The 22002-nt window shown below is 39.2% G+C and overlaps 1 protein-coding gene across 5 annotated transcripts in view; it reads left to right on the top strand.

The window, feature by feature from the left end:
* The window catches only part of BICC1 (BicC family RNA binding protein 1), a 232008-nt gene that overhangs the window by 187430 nt on the left and 22576 nt on the right, over window positions 1–22002 (top strand). For 4 of the 5 annotated variants that reach the window (XM_081158691.1, XM_081158693.1, XM_081158695.1 and 1 more), the window contains exons 4-14: window positions 7445–7524; window positions 9439–9597; window positions 11364–11417; window positions 11849–12043; window positions 12486–12737; window positions 14992–15123; window positions 17149–17335; window positions 19168–19329; window positions 19910–20106; window positions 20226–20358; window positions 20891–21047. In XM_081158691.1, the coding sequence (XP_081014817.1) occupies window positions 7445–7524; window positions 9439–9597; window positions 11364–11417; window positions 11849–12043; window positions 12486–12737; window positions 14992–15123; window positions 17149–17335; window positions 19168–19329; window positions 19910–20106; window positions 20226–20358; window positions 20891–21047 (1708 nt within the window). Of the gene's footprint in view, window positions 1–7444; window positions 7525–9438; window positions 9598–11363; window positions 11418–11848; window positions 12048–12485; window positions 12738–14991; window positions 15124–17148; window positions 17336–19167; window positions 19330–19909; window positions 20107–20225; window positions 20359–20890; window positions 21048–22002 lie in introns of all 5 variants that reach the window. The other variant, XM_081158692.1, reaches the window with a different exon arrangement.

Here is a 22002-nt window from a genome sequence, read left to right as displayed (position 1 = left end):
AGGTCCATGCGGTTTCTTATCACTCAGTGAAGCTAGGTCACTGTCTGTCTGGTGTCCCTGTCTTCCATAGAGATGTTAGAAGATTGATGGGATAGGAATTTAAAAATCTAGATGAATATCTGAAAGTCCTCTGTATTTTTATAGAGATAATAAGATCAGAATATTTGCAGTAAAATGGTTTGGGGACGTGCAGGACATACGGTCACTTTGGATACGAGGTTTAGCCTCTTCCCACAGATTTCCGTCTCCTCCCTCTGTACTAGTTATTTCCCAAAATAGGGGAGCCGTCAGCCCATTCAACAACAGTTTACTGAGTATCTGCTACTTGTTTGGCAGCATGGAAGTTAAAAAACTAATTATGACAGTCCTATTCAGAGAGCGTGAGGGTTGATTATAAAGCAATGAATATTCTTTTTAGAGCAGATGTCTTGAAACTTTCATGCCCAAATTGGAGTTGTCTTTCAAAGCAGTTAATTTTGGGGAGGGAGAGACTATACACTTACTGCCTGTTTCTCTATCATCTTCCAACAACCTTCACAGCTGACGTTTTCTTTGTTTTTATGTTTATTCATATGGTTAATACTTTGACTTCTCTTTTCTCCATCAAGCATTTCCAGGGTGAGTCTGAATGAGACCTTAGTCCCTGTGGTATTACATGGACATGCTTGAACTGTGAGCTGTAACACTCAGAAAGCAGAGAATTGTATTCGATTTGAAATGAGCACATTAAGTTCAACGTGGAATAAGAGCTCACGTCCTGTAGATATTTTTTAAGCAAGGGCAAAAGGGGGAATGAAAAATACACTACTACCAGCTGCTTTGCAGTCTAAACCAGAATTTTGTCACGTTTGCTTTTCTCTGTACTTATGAGACTTGATTATTGAAAGAACCATTTTCCGAACAAGTGCTGCTTTGAGTCCTGGAGACAGTTGGATGTTACATGGTGGTGACCAGGTGTTGTTCCTCTTTCTGTTTCTATCCTTTGATGATTTAAAATTTGGTCACTAGGTGGTGCTCTTTCACTTTGAAATAAAATGTATTTTCTTTTGTAATTAAAAAATTTTTTTATTGAATTTATTGAAGTGACGGTTAATAAAATTATATAGGTTTCAGGTGTACAATTCTATGATGTACAATATACATCATCTGTATATTGTATGTGTGTTCACCGCCCTAAGTGAAGTCTGCTTCCATCCCCATCTATCCCCCCAATACCCTCTTCTACCTCCCCCACCCCGGTTCCCTGTAGTAATCACCATACTGTTATCTGTGTCTATCAGGTTTTTTTTCTTTGCTTAATTCCTTCACTTTTTTTACCTAGCCCTCCACCTCCCCTCCCCTCTGACAGCTATCAGTCTGTTCTCTGTATCTATGTTTTTATTGTGTTTGTTAGTTTTGTTCATTAGATTTTACATATAAGTGAAATCATATGGTACTTGTCTTTCTCTGACTGGCTTGTTTCACTTAGCACAATGCTCTTCAGGTCCATCCGTGCTGTTGCACAGGGTAAGATTGCCTTCTTTTTATGGCCCTGTAGTACTCCATGGTGTAAATGTCCCACAGCTTTTTTATCCACTCATCTACTGATGGGCACTAGGGCTGCTTCCAAGTCTTGACTATCATAAATAACACTACATGAGCATAGGGGTGCATATATTCTTTCGAATTAGTGTTCCGGGTTTCTTCGTATAAATTCCCAGAAGTGGAAACACTGGGTCGTACAGCAGTTCCATTTTTAATTTTTCAAGGTAACTCGATACTGCTCTCCCCATGGCTGCACCAGTCTGCATTCCCATCAGCAGTGCACGAGGGTCCCCTTTTCTCCGCATCCTCGCCAACACTTACTGTTTGTTGATTTATTGATAGTAGTCATTCTGACAGGTGTAAGGTGATATCTCGTTTTAATTTGCCTCTCTCTGATGATTAGTGATGTTGAGCATATTTTCATATATCCATTGGCCATCTGTATGACCTCTTTAGAGAAGTGTCTATTCAGGCCCTTTGCTCATTTTAATTGGATTGTTTTCTTGGTTTTGAGTTATATGAGTTCTTTATAAATTTTGGATATTAACCCCTTATCAGATGTATCATTGGTGAATATATTCTCCCATTCAATGGGTTGTCTTTTCACTTTGTTGATGGTTTCCTTTGCTGTGCAAAAACTTTTTTGTTTGATGTCCCATTTGTTTGTTTTTTCTTTTGTTTCCCTTGCCAAAGGAGATATATCAGAAAAAATATTGCTATGAGAGATGTGTGAGATTTTACTGCCCATGTTTTCTTCTAGGATTTTTATGGTTTTGAGTCTAACATTTTAAGTCTTTAATCCACTTTGAGTTTATCCTTGTGGATGGTTCAAAAAGGTAGTCTAGTTTCATTTTTTGGCATGTATCTCTCCAGTTTTCCTAGCACCATTTATTGAACAGACTCTTTACCCCATTGTATGTTTTAGCCTCCTTTGTCAAATATTAATTGATCATAAAGTTGTAGGGTAATTTTGGGGCTCTCTATTCTGTTCCATTGATCTGTATGTTTGTTTTTAATGCCATTGCCATGCTGTTTGATTACTATGGCTTTATAATATAGTTTGATATCAGGTAGTGTGATTTCTCCAACTTCATTCTTGCTCAAGATTGCTGTGGCTATTTATATTCCATGTAAATTTTTGGAATATTTGTTCTAGGTCTGTGAAATACACCATTGGTATCTTGATACGATATCTGTAGATTGAATCTGTAGATTGAATCGAGTTGAATCTGTAGATTACTTTGGGTAGTATGGACATTTTAACAATGTTAATTCTTTCTTCTACTTGTTTGTATATTGTTCAGTTTTTTTCTTTAGTGTCTTATAATTTTCTGAGTCACATCTTTTACATTCTTGGTTGAAGTTATTCCTAGGTATTTTATTTATGTTTTGATGCAATTGTAAATGGGATTGTTTTCTTAGTTTCCCTTTCTGATCGTTCATTTTTGGTATATAAGAATGCAACTGATTCCTGGATATTTATTTTGTATCCTGCTACTTTACTAGATTTATCAGTTCTGGTAGATTTTTGTGTGTGGAATGTTTAGGGTTCTTTGTATGCAGTATCATGTCACCTACAAATAATGACAGTTTTGCTGCTTCCTTTCCAATTTGATATCTTCTGTTTCTTCCTGTCTGAATGCTGTGACTGGGACTGCCAGTACTATGTGGAATAAGAGTGGTGAAAGCAGACATTCCTGTCTTCTTCCTGATCTTAAGGGAAACACTTGTGGTTTTTGCCCATTGAGTATGATGTTGGCTGTGGGTTTATCATATATGGCATTTATTACGTTGAGGTTTGTTCCCTCTATTCCCACTTTGCTGAGAGTTTTTATCATAAATTGGTGCTGGATTTTATCAAATGCTTTTTGTGCATCTATTGATATGACCATGTGGTTTTTATCTTTCATTTTATGTGGTGTATCACGTTTATTGATTTGTGGATACTGTACCCACAAATTTCTGATTTTACTTATTTGGATTTTCTCTCTTTTTTTATTTTTATTTTTATGAATCTGGTTAAAGGTTTGTCAATCTTGTTTATGTGATGTATCTTGTTTATTGATTCGTGGATACTGTACCCACCTTGCATTCCTGGAATAAATCCCTCTTGGTCATGGTGTATGATGTTTTTAATTTATTGCTAGATAGGTTTGGTAATATTTTGTTGAGGATTTTAGCTTCTTTGTTCATGAGGTATAGTGGCCTATAATTTTCTTTCTTTGTAGTGTCTTTATCTGGTTTTGGAATTACGATAATGCTGGCCTTATAAAATGAACTTGGGAGTCTTCCTTCCTCTTGAATTTTTTTAATAGTTTGAGAATGGTAGGTGTTATTTCTTCTTTGAATGTTTGGTAAAATTCACCTGTGAAGCTTTCCAGTCCAAGATGTTCGTTCTTGGAGTTTTTCCATTTATACTTTTTTTTTTTAGTGCTTCAGTTTCACTAGTTGTATTCTGACTATTCAGATTCTATGATTCTTCCTGATTCAGTTTTAGAAGGTTGTATGTTCCTAGGAATTTATCTGTTTCATCTAGGTTGTTCATATACTTGTTTTTATGTCATATACTTGTTTGTAGTATATTCTCACAATCCTATGTATTTCTTTGCTGTCAGTTGTTAATTCTCCTCTTTCATTTCTGATTTTACTTATTTGGGTTTTCTCTCTCTCTTTTTTTTTTTTAATGAGTCTGGTTAAAGTTTGTTAATATTGTTTATCTTTTCAAAGAACCAGCTCTTAATTTTATTGATGTCTAAAATATTTTTTTAAGTCTTTTTCTCTAGCAGACTCCCATCTCTCCCTGGCAGACAGAATCTCTGCTGATTTTCACGCTTATGTTATATGGACACCTCTTCCTGGCTCTGATGCTCTGGGCTGGGGAGCCTGGTTTGGGGTTGAGACCCCAAGCTCCTCAGGGGAAACCTTTGCAGTTGAGATATCCCTTTGGAATCTCAGCCATTGCCTGTGGGAGCAGGGCCAGCCCTTTTCGCATCTCCGCCCTTCCTACCAGTCTTGATGTGGCTTCTTCTATAGATCCTTGGTTATAGGACTTCTCTTCAGCTAGTCTTTAGTTGGTTATTGCTCTATATTTTAGTTGTAATTCTAATTTGGCCCTGGGAGGAGGTAAGTATAACCTCTACCTACTCCACACCATCTTGGATCTCTAAAATGTATTTTCTATTGAGGCTTTTTTTTTTCTTTCTGTTTTCTTTATTGTTTTGTTGATGCAGAGATGGTAGGAAATCAAATTCTTTCTTAAATTGGATCTGAGGTTTCCTTTCCCTAGGAATGCCTAGGAACTTTTCGTGATTACCCAACCTATAAAGAAATAGGTTTTCAAGTTATTGAACCACTCAACACTTACTTTTAATTTGTTTTGTGAGAAATTACATTTTTTCTTGCATTTTACATTACGTATATTTGGCCCATACGTAAGAGACTACAATTACATTTTTTATGTGGTTTAATCTACTGTGTCCTATACTTGCTGTAAAAATCACTTGGGAAACTAACAAAATGCTGATTGCTGTGTCCTGGCTACCCAGGAAACTGTATTTTAGCACGTGCTGCAAGTCTGATGAACAAGCATGTTTTTAGAAGCACCCGATTTTAGTCCTGTAGTAGTGAGCATCTTCAGTAGAGATCAACAGCACAGTCAGCCTATTCAAGGTGAAGTTGAAGATAGTTGAGACCAAATTTTTGAATGCAGACAGTTCTTTTATTATTATTTAAAAATTTTTAATCTTGACATTGCGTTCTCCTCCCCGCCCTTTACCAATCTCTCCCCTCCCCCGCCAACCCCTTCCTTGGCCTTTACCAAATTATTGTTCATGTCCATGGGGTATGCATATATGTTCTTTAGCTATTTCCTCTGCCTTCTTTGTCCAGTTACCCTCACCCCCCTACCTTGGACACCGGCCAGTTTGTTCTTTTATGTAAATATTGCCTAGAGGAGCTATAATGGCTATAGTAATCGTTATTGAAGAAAATGCTTTGTTTGTTTACATAAGTGTGTGAAAGTTGGCAGACAGTTGTAACAGAGTAAACACCTCCCTGTTAGGATGCTTTAGGAATAAGCACTGTGGACATAGCACCATAGCGCCTCACCGCGGAGGCTCTACTGTGGAAGCCCTCACAACTTGTGGTGGTCGGACATTTATTTTGTTGGGCTTTTAAGCCTCCCTCCTTATAATGCCTCTAACACTTAAACATTTTAGAGCGTTTTAACCAATCTTAAGGTCTTTGATCTTCACAGTGTTTCTTTGACAGGGCAAGTGTCGGAGGAGGGATTCAAGAACAGGTTGGGGAGAAGTGCCTAAGGCCAAGAGCAGCCACCAGAGAGTCAGTCTGGGGAGATAGATGGGGGGGGGGGGCTGGAGTTGATGGCACTGACTCAGATTAAGCACAGCTGCTGGGATGTCTCCCCAGGAGGCTGGATGCATTCCTGACCGCTGAAACTATTGCTCCCTCCTGGTCCTCTGAGTGGGTAGCTTTAGAAAATATGTTTTCTCCCTCTCCCTTCCTCCTCTCCCCCCGCCCCAGCTCAGCTGCATCTTGTGACTACGACTTGTTTATAATGCCACTGATTTTCACTTGGACTGTAAGATGAGGCTGGGTAAATCACAATATGAGGGCAATATGTGTCATTTGATTAAATTCCCCACTGGGTGACTCTAATTTCTTATCCTAGAGAATTGATGGTTTAGAAGGAGTCGAGCAGAATTGCTTGTTAATTGTGAAAGATGCTCAGCGAACATTTTCTGACGCTGTCCCCGACCTGAGATGAAGCACAGGGTAGGAAGGGCTTAGCAGTCAGTAGGATTGGCATAGTTATGATTGTGATGAGGGTGATAGATTACCTGTTGTTCAGCTTCATTGCTAAGCTCGTGGTATCAGACTTTTGGCTTATCTTAGAACAACCTTGGTCTCCGTCGGGCTCACCTGTGAGGCAGGAGAACACCTGGATTGCTGGGGAGACTAGAGAGTCTGACTAAGAGCGAGCTGGAGGTGCATCCCCACCCTGGAGCGTTGGCCTGCGCCTTCCTCCTCTGGAAGATTCTAGCTTGGCCAGCTGCCTCACCCTCTTGAAGCCTTTTCTCAGATCTTACTTTCTCAGTGAGGCGAATGCCCCTACCCTCCTACCAGAGCTGGTCTCCCTGATCCTCTTATCTCTTCCCCCCCACAATAGTTATGCTCTAACATACTAGATAATTTATTCATTTGATTTATTTTTGTCTTCCTGCACAAGACTGTAAACTCTGGACAGGGGTCCTTTTTTTCCCCTGATAAATCCCTCAGCCCCCAGAATAATGCCCGGGTACAGAGTAGAGGTTCAGAAAATATATGCTGAATGAATGAATGCCTTCCTATATAACATTCCATGGCTGTAGTAAACAATAGAACTTTTACTATTTTACTAATTTACAAAATAAACTACTTTGTTTATTTTACTAATAAACAATTAGTCACTTTGTACTAATTCTGAATAGATATTAAATATTCTTGAATGGAGATAAACTATTTTTCTATTAACAATAGTTTTCTGTGTAAACCACCTCGCAAAGAAAGCGCTGGTATAGATTAAAGGAATTAATGCACTTAAAGTGTTAGAACAGGTCCGGGAGTGTGGCCAGAGATCAGTTAATAAATGAATTTGTAGACTCCTCACTTATTTAAAATATAGTTCTATGGTATACTTACGTTTCAATTAAGTCTAAACTTAAATGGTTTAACCAATTTTAAGAAAAGAGCCATGGATAAATACAGTTTAGGTATTTTTTACACTCTTGTCTTTATTACAGTGATAACACTCAGAATGACAAATATTGAATTGATCGTGGAATCTCTTATAATGTAACATCAGTTTTAAAACAGAGAGTGTGGGGTTTCACATGAGCCGTTTGTTTTTTATTTCTTATAGATCCCCATATTAAGGTTTCTGGAAAGAAAGAAGATGTTAAGGAAGCCAAGGAAATGATCATGTCTGTCTTAGACACAAAAGTAAGTGAATGTTAAGGACACTCAGATGTCAGAACCTTGTCTCTGCAAGGGCTACTTCATGCTGTAATGAAAGAACCATTTGGAGAAGAAAAACCAGGAGAAAGTAATGGTGGGTTTTAAAATAAGCACGTGCGATTCTACAATGGGTGTAAAGCTCTGTTTAAGATCTGAATAGGTTCTTTCTCGCTGGGTAATTGAATGGTATTATATCTGTATGTGTGTATATACACTTCCACACATATATGTATGTGTGTAAATGCATATATATGTACATATGTATGTATGTATATGCCATCTTCAGAATTAGACATTGATCCTGATTTGCATAGGACAAGTAACAAAGGTTGTACAAATTAGCATATTTGCCTTTCTGATGCCTGTAGAAAATCAAAATGATCTTCTGTATGGCTCTGTGTGTGTGGCATGAAACTTCACACTTTCTTTCGTACATTCTTTATCTGCAAGTATATGTATGCAGATTATAGGGATGTTTAAATATTTTAAAATGTGTACTCATTTGTGAGTATTTAACTTTAATAAACACTTTAAATCACTATATGCACTTTGCTAAGCACTTTAAAAATATTAGGTTTTTAATCTTCATACCTTAGCACAGAGATTTTAGGGAATTTAACTAGGATCCAATAGCTGATAAGTGGGGAGATGGGATTTAAATCCAGGCTGTTTGGTTCTTAACCACTCACTGTGTTTTGCTACTTGGTATTTCACTGAAATGGTTTCTGATCTCTTCCTTTCTTTTCTTTGCTTGTTCTTGTTTGTTTTTATTTTTAAACAAATAATTATTTACCTTATGATTATTAACTGTTCTAGAATGTTCTCCAAAGAATATCTTCCTGTATTTCAAAGGTTAAACTAAAAGAGCTAAGTTTAAAAACCAAAGCATTTAATGGATATGTTTAAAATTTAAGAATTCAGAAGATGTATTTTTGACATCTGGTTGTCTTTTGACTTTTTAATTTTGCTTCCTGAGGACTGAAGAATTTCAGTATCAATCTTGTAAATGAGAAAAGATCTCATGTCAGTCTTTATAATTTTATAACACTACGTTTCCCAAAATTAAATACATGGGTACCAATATGACCATAATTACTGACTGTGTCTTAGAATTTTACATTTGGCTTCAATACAACTAATCTCACACTTCGTGTTGTTTTCTTAAGCCATTTACTGTTAGAGATCTGTGCTTTGTGAGCTCTTCCTCAGCCTTCTTCTCCCAGAGAAGAATAGGTCTACTTTGTAAAGTTTGACATACAGCAGTCGAGAAGTCACAGAAATGCTTGTGAATACTTCTTGATTTGGTTTTGATATTTTTATTTCTAGTTTCCTGTCATCTTAGTTCTATAGTCCTACTATCATACAGACACACAGGGTGTCCCCCCGAAGTGTATGCACACTTGAACAGCTGATAGCTCAGTTTTGAAAATGAAATGTATTTTAATAAACATTGCCTTTATAATTATCAAAGTGTATGTTTACATATTTTGGGACACTCTCTCTCTCTATATATAGACAGTCTTGTAATTGTGTTTTCACCTGTTTTTAGTCACTTGAAATAAATGTTTCATGAATAACATCCTTTAAGGAAAAAGATGAGTTAGTTATTTATAATTGTAGCTGATTTTATTTAAAGGCTACTTTCTAAAAAATTACCTTGGTAAAGAATATATCTTTCTATTTCTTCTGACAAATTTGCTTTAAAATAAGAATTTCTTTTTTTACAGCCAAAGAGGAATAGATAGAAAATAAACATTTATAGATGAAGATGGTCTTGTTAAGAAATCTGTATGCTCTGCCATGGCTCACTTTTTGTTACTATTATCCCTTTGGGTAGGAATGTTTTGGGGAGTTGTTCCTTTTTCATGCATCAAGAAATAATACGTTGTTTGCATGTAGAGCAATCGGGTCACCCTGAAGATGGATGTTTCACACACAGAACATTCCCACGTAATCGGCAAAGGCGGCAACAACATTAAAAAGGTGATGGAAGAAACGGGATGCCACATCCACTTTCCAGATTCCAACAGGAATAACCAAGCAGAAAAAAGCAACCAGGTGCCTTGTCTTTCTCATGAGTCTTTATGTAGCAAACTTTGCAGCCTTAATTTTCCATAAGCACATCTTTTTTTGGAGATGAGAGCAAAGAGATTACCACGGAGCTGGCAGGTAGTGTGGATGGTGTGACCCTGGGCAAGGAGGTGAAAGTGCTCTGTGCTTTTTGAAGGGATGAATTGTAGGTAGGCCTTGAACTCTTGATCTCTAAGTGGTTGGTAGAAGAGAGGGGAGGAAGTGATGGCAACATACACTAAAGTCCCTAAGGAAGCGCTCAGAGAGCACGTGAACTAAGAAAGGCCCCGAGGCTTGCCTCCCCCAGGCTCCCATCCATCGCTGGGATTCTGTCTGCGGCGTCCCACGCGTGGCCTCCAGGCGGCACATCACCTTCTGCCAGGCAGCTCATGACTGAATTATGTCTTCCTTTTTTAAAAAAATATTTTTTGTTTGTAAATTACAGTTGATATACACTATTATATTAGTTTCAGGTGCACAAGTCCTTAATTAGACACTTATACAACATACAAAGTGATCACCCCGGTAAATCTAGTGCCCACCGGACCCCATGCATAGTTACTACAATATTACTGACTATGCGCCCTGTGCTGCACTTCACAGCCCCGTGACTATTCTGTAACTGCCGATTTGTGCTTCTAAATTATGTCTCTCTAGTTCATACACATTTTCCCTAGCTCTCTCTTTTGTGTGTTTGGGTTTTTTTAAATTAATCTTCACCCAAGGATATTTTTACCATTGATTTTCAAGAGAGAGTGGAAAGGAGGAAGGGAAGGGAGGGGGAGAGAGAGAAACATTGATGTGAGAGAGACACATCCGTTGGTTGCCTCCCATATGCATCCTGACCAGGGCTGAGGGTCAAACCTGCAACCCAGGTATGTGCCCTTGACGGGGAATCGAACCTGCAACCCTTTGGTGCTCTGGCTGACACTCTAACCGCTGAGAAACACTGCCAGGGCATATTTTTCCTAGTTCTTGTGTTTGGAAACAAATGGAACTCACCAGTCCACATGAAAGCATTTTAAGTACTTGAAGAACAGATATTATTTGTGTTATTTAGAAGTTTTCTGTCTTCTAAGCTAATCATGATATTAGAAACTGTCGGCCACAAAGATGAATTAATGGGGACTCATATGACAGTGGGACACATACGTAGGGAACCAGATTGAAAGCCATGGTAAAAACCAAGGGCAGTTTTCAAGAGATTTGTTCTGAGAGCAGTGTCCTGGGGCCCCACACACTTACCCTGATACAAGATTTATTTTCTAGCTCATGGGTCCTGGGAAAGTCCAGGGGTCCCAGGAAAGGGCTGGGGGTGGGTGGTAAAGCAGTGGGTTTTTGCCAGCTAGCACGGAAGTCGTTCAGCGTCTTGAGAACCTAGTGCAGCAGTATCATTGCCTATTGATGCTCATCTAGTCTGCCAGGAGCTTGAACAAATGGGAGAAAATGCAGGGAACGGGGGAAATTATAAAGGAGGCAGGATGACCTCTCGGGGGCTGTGAGGTTTCAGGTAAGTCCAGGGGGTGATACAGATCAATTGACACACATTACCCGAGGAGCTCATTAAAATGCAAATTATGCTTAAGCAGGTCTGGGTTGGTGCCTGAGGTCCTTCATTTTTAACAAGCTCCCAGATAATACCGATGCTGTTTTTTCCTGGAGGACACTGTGAGTAGCAAGGATGTAGATAACTGGAAAAGCAGACATGGGTTCAATTAAATTAAATCTGACTCTGTATTTCCTTATCTTTGCAGGTTTCTATAGCAGGACAACCGGCAGGAGTAGAGTCTGCCCGAGTTAGAATTCGGGTAACTATTACTTTAATACCATAAATCATTGTCAGCAACGTTTTCATTATAGAGTATTAAAAATATCATAATGTATCAGTTTATAATAAGATCATGTGTTCTGTATGTAGGATATAGTGGCAAAAGTTGGTTGAATGTATTAAAGAAGTTTCTTGGAAACGTTCTGAATTTTACCTGACTCAGTTTCTCTGACGGTTTTGAAATCAGAGCCCCAGGGAACATGCCACAGGCAGTTAAAGTTATAGACCTGCAGGTTTCATAAAAGGCGCTTGTCATTTAAGGAACTCGATGTAGTCTACCGAAGCTTATGTCTGTAACAAAAGAATTTATGTTTTAAAATGCCATCTTCAGAATAGGATGAGTGAATTATACATACTTCTAAATGGATGCTAATGTAACGTCTGCTTTGGGTTCTCCTGATTTCTTTCTAGGAGCTGCTTCCTTTGGTGCTGATGTTTGAGCTACCGATCGCAGGAATCCTTCAGCCAGTTCCTGACCCTAATTCCCCCTCCATCCAGCACATATCGCAGACGTACAACATCTCAGTGTCGTTTAAACAGCGTTCCCGAATGTATGGTGCTACGGTCATAGTACGAGGGTCTCAGAATAACACGAGTGCTGTGAAGGCAAGTGACTGAGATAAGTCCGAGCATCTAAGCGGACAGATTTTTCAGCTTTTATTTTTAAAGGATTTTCAACTAGTTTGTTTTCTAGATTTTTTCCCCCTCGTACCTCATTCTGGTTTGTAGAATGAGTTGTATTTTTCTGTAGCTGTTGGAAGTGCACTAGAGCCCTGGTCGGTGTGTCTCAGGTGGATGGGGCATCGGCCCGTGCACCCAAAGGTTGCCCGTTCGAGTCCTGGTCAGGGCACGTGCCTGGGTTGCTGGCTTGATCCCCAGGAGGGGGCGTGCTGGAGGCAGCCTCGTGTTTTGCTCTCACATCAATGTTTCTATCTCTCCCTCTCCTTCTCTCTCTAAAAATCAATTTTTAAAAAAGTGCACTAGAACCTTCCCCTGTATGTGGACAGTTATTTTATACGAGCACTTCTCTCCCATCCTTTTTGCCTAGGAAGGAACTGCCATGCTGTTGGAACATCTTGCCGGGAGCTTGGCATCTGCTATTCCTGTGAGCACACAACTAGATATCGCAGCTCAGCATCATCTCTTTATGATGGGTCGAAATGGAAGCAACATCAAACATATCATGCAGAGAACAGGTGCTCAGATCCACTTTCCTGATCCCAGTAATCCACAAAAGAAATCCACCGTCTACCTCCAGGGCACCATTGAGTCTGTCTGTCTTGCAAGGCAATATCTCATGGTAGGTTTAGTGAAATTAGTGTTATACAATTTTTTTTTTTACCTCTTTGGGCACAGTATATTGCTGACACACCTTAATAATGTGGTATTTATGAAAGCACTTTGGAAGCCTGGATAAAAAAGAAAGTTTCTTGGTAAAAGAAAATAAAAGAGTAAGGTAGGTAGTTTCATTACATAGGTGAGAAATTTCCTTGCAGGACTTTTACTTTTTAAAACAGACTAAACACAGAAGAGGTTCAAATGAAATAAGTGACTATTTTGTGGAAGGTGATTACTGTCATATTACAGATATTAGTTTGTAGTTTTCATTTTGACAAAGAAAATCTATTTAAACAGAAAAGTAAAAATACATTTTAAATATCATCAAGGACATAAATTTTGGTAGCATGAAACATTTGAACGTTTCATAAATCTCTGATATAATTTTATAAATGCAGTGCATTTCAGTGTCATGCATTCAAGAAAAATAGCAGTTCTATAATTCAGTACTGCTTCCAATGTCTAGTTTGCAGTATTTCAGTCCTTCCTATATTTGTTTAAAAACCCAGTGTGTAGCTTGGTATATTGTTACTAAATGGGCTGACATAATGTGGACTCAGATGTTTTTATTAAAAACACCAGTGTGTCCTTCTGTTCAGAACTTGACCTTTAGTGACATTTGAATCATTAAGCTCAGGTATGGCCTTTCTGTTACTAACTTGCAGAATTCGTTTTTGAGAAACTTTCAGAAAATCCAGTTTTGTATGGTTGACTCCATTTCTCTGACAGACGAGAACTTGTTATAATCATTGAGGATTATAATACATAATTTTAGGAAATTTATTTTGTTCTGAATGATATTTTTTTAGGCAAATATACTTTATCAGGCTATTTTCAATATACTACTGATCACATAGCGTATTTATATCCAAAGGTTATTATTGCTTATCCTTCATATTTTATTTTTTCTGCTTTTCAAATTCTTTAGGTATTGAGTTCAGTGAAATTTTTCAAGCATTCTTCAGTTATGAATTTATATTCATACTTTGGCCATACCCGCCAAAAATATAGGCGTGCAATGAGACATATTATTGCACAAAATTAAAAGGAGGGAGGAGGAATAAATTAGAAGGGTTTAACCTATATTTTAAATACCATCACCTTTTTTTTTTTATAGCCATGTCCTTACGAAAATCACTTCTATCCACAAGAGAATTGAAATGTAGCAGTTTCACTTTAATTCTCGTATGTTTCATGATGCCTTCTCCGGGTACATACGTATGAAGCCCGTCTGTCACTAGGCTAGCACTGCGTACCCAGGGCCTCAGAAACCAAACCGTATGTGCCGTGGTTCCTTCACTCGGGAGGTCAGGGGCCAGGAGGAAAGCGTCAGGGAAAAAACAAGTATCAAACCCTGCAGGGCTAAGAAGTGAGGTAGTTGAAAGAAGGGACAATAGTGGCAATTAACTTGAGGGAGGAAGTCAGGTTCGAGCTGCATCAGAAGGGAAGCAGGCTTTGGGCTGGAGAAGAAGCCTTCTGATGGGTTAAGGTGCCCGGGCACAGTTTAAAGATGGTCGGGAGGCTGTCTGGCCGGGAGCAAGGGGATGGCGCAGACAGAGCCAGGCCCCAGAGTGGAGATCTTTAAATGCTGATACCTGTTCAGATTTCATTCAGGAGACCCTAAAAAGCCCGCACTGTCGTCCTTGGAACACGGGCACAAGACGAGGACCCCTGATATGGCTGAGAGTCCGGTTTCTGGCATCACTGACACAGCTCAGATCAGAGAATAGAGGGCTTTTCCCAGGTGGGGAATGAGCCAAAATTCAGGCCAAAAACAGGAACTTAGGACAGTTCTGTCACCCAAGAAGTAGATTCTGCCTCTCAGCATTACTTTCAGCCCCCTGAAGTATGGGAAGCCATATACCTTAGCTTTAATATTTTGGTTTACTCTTTATTGTTTATAGGTTTCGGGTGCACAGCTCTGTAGCACATCATCTGTATGTTGTATTGATGTCCCCACCCCAAGTCAGGCCCTCGTCCATCGCCATGTGTCCCTCTTCACCCTCCTCTGCCTCTCCCACTCCTTTCCCCCTGGTAGTCACCAGACTGCTGTTTGTGTCTGTGAGTTTTGTTTTTGTTTAATCCCTTCACCTTTTTCACCCACTTTACTCTTTAGATCTGCAAAATATTACATGATTCGTAGGCGTGTTAAATTATTAGACGTTTAAATGAGTAACTTTTTAACTTCCTACACTTTCTGTTGTGACATTCCCTAGGGTTGTCTTCCTCTTGTGTTGATGTTCGATATGAAGGAAGAAATTGAAGTCGACCCCCAGTTTATTGCTCAGCTGATGGAACAGCTGGATGTCTTCGTTAGTATTAAACCAAAGCCCAAACAGCCGAGCAAGGTTGGTTCAGAGTCTGGATCTAGAGAACCATGTGTCATATCACGTCCTGTTTTATTTGCATATAAATGTGTATTTGCATATTCATGGCACTGATCCTATATAATATATATCATTATATATTATATTTAGTTATTTTTTGCAAGTATAAATTTGTAACCACGTTCATTACTGACCACCACTTTCTTTATGTGTGTGGTGGTTTTGGGAGTCCATTTTTAGTGATCATTATTTTCCTATAAATATGTAAGAAGGAAAGAGAAGACCTTTTTAAGTTAATTTGCAAGCTGGTAACTTTAAGCACTAATAAGCTACCAGGTAGTTGATATAGCTAAATATTATGTGCATATCTCGATACAATTACAAAAAATATTTGTGAGCCACTGTGCTAGCCCTGGAGATTTAAAGAATAGATGCCCCATTCTCTTTAATAATAAATATTTTTAGTAATGATACCCAGTTCAGCCTTCTTGGAAACTCTCCTTTAAGATGTTGCAAAATTTCAGTAATTCCATATAAAGTAGAAATTTAATGGGATAACTCTGATGATATTAAGTTCTAGTCAGAAAGTGAGGAAACAGGTGTTCCTCTAACAACGTTGTGTAAATTGTCACAACCACTTTGAAGAGCAATTTGAGACCATGTGATCACACTAAAAATACTGAGACTTTACCCTCAGCAACTCTCCTTCTAGTTACACTCTGAAGAAACCTTTGTACCAGAAGCTGAAGGATAAGAATGGTGTTGAATAAAAAACCAAGTTGCATAATAACATGTACTCAGTGGTAACATCTGTGTATGTTTTTACTATAGTAGGTGAAACACCAACAGTCATGCGTTCTGTGTAAGTCTTATCATATATGCATAATGGTATATGTGTAACATATATTGGATACACTTTTCTCTATATGTAAATAACGTGGTATTCCATGTTCAGCTTAAGGCATACCACCATGCCTTTCTTCAAAGGAAAACTTCAGATGAAAAGGTAGCATTGATCTATGTGACCTTGATAGAATGGGTTTAAAGTGAAAGAAGAGAACACCAATTTTCTGTACTGTGGCGCTTCCTGCGTGCTTGACTAATCGGAGTTGACCAGAGTCACTGTAGATACCAGGACTGAAAGATAAAGATAGAACAGACTTCTGAGGACTTGTGCATATAAGATGGACAGACAGAAGAATTCCTGGGGTTCAGTAAGAAACGAGTGGAAGGGGGGGGAAGACACTGTGAGCGAGAGCTCTGAAGCCTCCCAGCATCCCAGGGCCATTTAATTAGGCTCCGCTGGCCCCTGCTCACTCCTGCTTTAACTGCTTTCTCAGCCACCAGTTTTCTTCATTGTTTGTTGGAGGCGTTCCCCCGTTAGTTTCGCTTTCCAATTTTCTAGATGAGTCCATTGAGAAAAAAGATTTATTGTTTAGTTTATTTTACTATAAGCTTTGCCACAGATATGTCATCAGTGAGCAATAGTGGTACCTGACGGTCTATTAGTTAACTACTAGACCATAAATGTCAAATGTAAGTGACTGTTACTAAGCAGTATGTATACTGTAGGGAGACAGCTTTGATTTGTTGTGTAAAAATGAGAGAAAGGGGGGACAGCTTTAATGTAGAGACAGGAGGATGTGAAGGAGAATTGGCTCCAGAGAGGGACCGAGTTCCGATCCTCTGGCCGCCCTGCACAGCTGTGCCGTGATGTCGGGTGGGTCCCTGTCCTCACTGAACATGAATAATAATTTCCACCCCATCGTAAGGTTTTGGTGGGAATTGGAATATGTGTGCAGCTTCCATCACAGTGCTTGGAACACAGGACACACCTGATAAATGGTAACTAAGGACTTACAGTTTTACCAAAAAGACAAAATGTAATAAGTGGTCGATTAGCATTTGCAGTCGATTTTAAAGCAGCAGTAATAAATTCCCAGTGCGGAGTTCTTATTACCGTTTTCATTTCTCACCCACCTCCCAAATTCATTGTAGACGACTTGCATGTCACTTTTTTTTCTTTCCCATTATGTGTTTTCATAGTCTGTGATTGTGAAAAGTGTTGAGCGAAATGCCTTAAATATGTATGAAGCAAGGAAATGTCTCCTCGGACTTGAAAGCAGTGGGGTTACCATAGCAACCAGTCCGTCCCCAGCATCCTGCCCTGCCGGCCTGGCATGTCCCAGCCTGGATATCTTAGCCTCCGCAGGCCTCGGACTCACTGGACTAGGTATACAATTTATTACTATAGCACTTCTCAGTCACTGGGGGATTGCTTCTCCAGTTCCCTTTCTTTCTGCTGTTTACATTTTAAAGGCTGTTTTTTTCCCTCTTCAGGCCCTAAGTTCAGGTGAAAAGCAGCAAAGCTCGCATCAGTCCATTTTGGTTTTTTTGTTAGACTCTGTGGATTTGTTTCGTAGATTCTTATTTTGGAATAAATAATCAAGGTCTGACCATTTTATTTTCGGCTGTATTTGTTCTTCTAAATTAAGAATGCCATTGAGAGTGAAGTCAGCAGGCTGACTGTAATTTATGTGTTTGTTCTCTCTTGTATTTGCAATATTGCCATCAGTCCCTGGAGATAAAGATTATCCAGTTTGCGTTTGCAAAAGTAATTGCAAATCTGTCTGAGGGGTGGGCAGAGGGGGAGGGGAAGCAGGCAGACCCCCGCTCCCCCAGTGGTTAGCCTGCTTTGCTCCTCAAACACAAAGCACAAAGGAAACCTTGCTTGCGGCCACCAAGGCTAACGAATGGACCTGTGTCCACGGCTAAGGCAAAGAACAGGAAGATGAAAGAACATCGCCATCTCAGTGCTTCAGTTTTCCAAGATAAGAGAGCGAACCGCTTTAATAGTCATGGTGATATCTATTGCCTCATTGTGGATTCCCATCTCACAGGCTGAAGTTAGTTGCTGTATTAAATTATGCTAGGTTCACTTCTATCTGGTACATTTTTCTCAGTAGCCTTTATATAAAAAGTCAATGCAGTAATCCTAGGAAACCATTCTGCCCCATTCAGTGTTGATTTGAGACAGAAAATACACCCTCAGCAGTCTTTAATTTTTTCTAATGGCTATTCTTGCTTAAAAAAACAACATGTTTAAAATATATGATTAATACCCCAAGCAGCCTTGCTTAGGCACCATTGCAGTAAAGGCAGATTTTTTTCTCCTTGGCCCACAATCTCCCAGAGTTGTCCCTTCCACTGGAGGTTTGAACAGTTGTAACAACACAGCAACGCATCTGGAAATGCCACTCATATATCTTAGCAGGAACTGAGTTCGTGCTGTACTAGAGAGAAAAAAAGTGAGCGGAGAGTCATAGTTACTCAATTTTTAAAATGTTATCATGGCTATCCCTCTCCTGTAATACCTGATGCTTTAAGTATTCCTGGAAACTTGTATAAAAATCCACATTTTACTTCAGAACACGTTTTAAATGCCAGGAGGAAAATTTCATTACCAAAGTCAGGCATTAAATCCTTACAACAAGGGAAAAATAAAATTTTTCTCTTCAGGAAAGTTTTCATATGCATTGAGATGGAGTGCGAAGAAGTCATGTATGTGCTTTGACGTAGTATGAAAACTGTTGCAGGTAGCTAAGCCCGTCTGCAGTGGGCCAAACGGAGCTATTCTATTGCAGGAAAACATTCCCTTAGTCATTGCTAATTTAAGTGGTTTGAAACATTTGTTTGAAAGCATATGACAACTGAGTTACGCAGGGAAATAAAAATGGGTTTCCACTTGAGCAGAATTTTGTTCATCTTGGCCAGTGAAATGAATGCAAAGCAGCTGGCAGTGCTCAATGACCCCGACTGCTTTCCCGGTTTGGGCACACACCTGTCTCCCATTTTCCCATCAGCATGTTTGTGGATAAGCTGAGCCCTGTGTTGAATTGTATCATGCAGTATTTCATGGGAATACTTGAAAGAAGGTAATCTATCACTCACATTTTATATTTAGAAAATATCAGATTATATCAACGTGCATTCCAAATGGCAGTATTTCGTGCCATTTTAAAATCCTGAATTTATGCATATTGACCGTACATTCATTTATTACAGGTCTTTTGGGCCCAACCACTTTATCTCTAAACACTTCGACAACCCCGAACTCACTCTTGAATGCTCTTAATAGCTCCGTCAGTCCTTTGCAAAGTCCAAGTTCCGGCACCCCCAGCCCCACGTTGTGGGCACCCCCACTTGCTAATACTTCAAGTGCCACAGGTCAGTATCTAAGTACAATCAAAGGCATGTCTTTGTAGGTATTACCAGTTTTTAAATAAAATTTACCAGTGGTTCCATGTCCTTAGGGAAAAATCCTGCCTCAAAGCATACTGCAGCAACAGAAATTTCCTAATGTGTAGTTAAAATGATGCACAACAAAGCAGTGAGTTTCCATAAAAGTAAAATATAATCTTCAAACGTGACAAGCAGCTCAGGGAAAAGAGCATGATACGCAGGGAACAGCGGCAGAGTCACACGTCGGTCACTGCCCTGATGGTCAGGAAATGTAGGTTCTAGTTGGAGAGTCAGAATTGCTTGGTAGTCACGTGCACATGCTAAGTTTAGCTTGTCTCTTCACCTGTACAGGAGGAGCTTGGATTAAATATTCGCTAGTGCTGTTCCATTTTAACATTCTTTTGTGTAGTTAAACCTATTCGTGGAGAGGTATCAAAATTGAATTCTCTTCTGAATTTGCAGCAACAAAAATGATGTTTTTCTGGTGTTACTGAAAATAATATAATGCTTGTTGATGCTGAGTTTTTTCCTGTCTAATATATGTCTTCATGAAATGTTGTCCTAGGTTTTTCTGCTGTGCCACACCTTATGATTCCATCTACTGCCCAAGCCACACTAACCAATATTTTGCTGTCTGGAGTGCCCGCCTATGGGCACACAGCTCCGTCTCCCCCTCCCGGCTTGACTCCTGTGGATGTCCACATCAACAGTATGCAGACAGAAGGCAAGAAAATCTCTGCTTCTTTAAATGGACATGCACAGGTAATGACCTTCAGATGAGATGATGTGATCTGTGATCTGTAAGAGATGAGCCACCAATAAAACTTTCAGATGGAATGAATTTTAGACTTGTGATCGTATGTTATTTTCTATTATTTCAGCCTCCGAATATAAAGTATGGTGTAATATCCACTTCATCCCTTGGAGAAAAAGTGCTGAGTGCGAATCATGGGGACCCTTCCAGACAAACGAGTGGATCTGAGCAGGCATCTTCCAAATCAAACCCTGCAGAAGGTATCTTCCCTCTGAACTTTAGTCAAGTCTGTTACTTGGATAAAGAGGGTTGTAGGAAGTCCATGCAGTGATTTCGAGTTGGTTTCGCTAACCAGTTGTAACTCATCCTGCTTTAAGTACACAGAAAGACAACATCTTGAATGAAATTCCAAAGAACATGGTGAATGATAAACTGAAAAGCAGACAAACTCTTACAATCATTTTCCCATTACACCAGAACTTCCTAAATTAAAGGGAATGTAATTGTGCAGCAGGAAAGCATCAACTTACTATGTCTGTGTACTTTTTTCCTAAGTAGAGTATATATATTTTTAACCCTTTCATCCCCAACAGTCTTTAAAAAATATGAGGGTCTTCTCTTCAGGTTTCATCTTGAGTTTTTGAGGCAGCCTGAACATGTTCAGGGGTTGTCTCTGCAGCTGAAAGCTGTATGTCCATGTCTCCCCAGAGCTGGATTCTGGTTTGTTTCCCTTGCAGGGGATTGTTGATGGTACACTGATGTTTGGATTTTCCCTTTTCCTCTTCTCTGCAGGTGGCAATGATGCTTTTGTTGAGGTGGGCATGCCTCGGAGTCCTTCCCATTCTGGGAATGCTGGCGACTTAAAGCAGATGCTGGGTCCCTCCAAAGTTTCCTGCGCCAAGAGGCAGACAGTGGAGCTGCTGCACGGCACGAAAAACTCCCACTTACAGTAGGTATTTTCATCCTGAAAAGCCCTGGATGCTTCGAAAGAAACTGTATAACAAGCTGGATTTAAGTTAGGGGAACAAAAGTGGATTTGTTCAGCAGTGAGTGCTCTTTGGTTGCAATGAGTTTGGTCTTATCCATGAGTTTTTTTCATTTTTCTTTATAGTTACACGTTTTCCTCTTTAAAATAATTTTTATTGAAGTGACATTAGTTCATAACATGCAAGTTAGGGTTATGCCACATTATAATTTGACATCTTTTTATACTACATCATGCCCACAACCCAAAGTCCATTTTCCATCTGTCACCATACAGTTGACTCCCTTATCCATTCCGCCTCTCCTCCCCTCCACTTCCCTTGGTAACCCCAGATCTGTTGTCTGCCTCTATGAATACGTTTTTGTTTTTCATTTTGTGTGTTTTGTTTTTGTATTTCACACGTGAGTGAAATGATATATTTGTCTTTTTCCATCTTATTTCACTTAGCATAATACCCTCCAGGCCCATCCATGTTTTTGCAAAGGGCAGAATTTCATCTTTTTATGGCAGAGTAGTATTCCATTTCAACCTTAGTGATGTTTTTGTGAGTAAAAATGTTAAGGAATAATATCTGGTAATTCTCTTATTTCTCAGCTAAAGTTTTCTCCTCTTCATAAACCTTGGGTTTATATCTGGGTCCTCTAAATTCTCTCTATTGCTCTGAAACTTTTAACGTTCTCTCTGCTCTTCTGTATTCAGCAAGGCAATTTTTTATTTTCCTGCTGTGAATTCTGTTTCATTTGCCTTTGAATTTCTAACTTTCCAGGAACTTAACTGCTCACTTTGGTAATAAGTACTTGACAGCATCAGGATCTCATTTATTACAAATCACGGTGACTATAAGTACATATGTTGTATTAAGTATAACTCGCCTGTACCATAGGGCAGTTACAAATGTGTTTTCCTTATTTTATTTTTC

This window comes from Miniopterus schreibersii (genome assembly GCF_964146895.1).
Source record: "Miniopterus schreibersii genome assembly, chromosome: 14".
Taxonomy (NCBI): domain Eukaryota; kingdom Metazoa; phylum Chordata; class Mammalia; order Chiroptera; family Miniopteridae; genus Miniopterus; species Miniopterus schreibersii.
The sequence above is the reverse complement of the archived record's forward strand: the minus strand, read 5'-3'. Positions and strand labels throughout refer to the sequence as shown.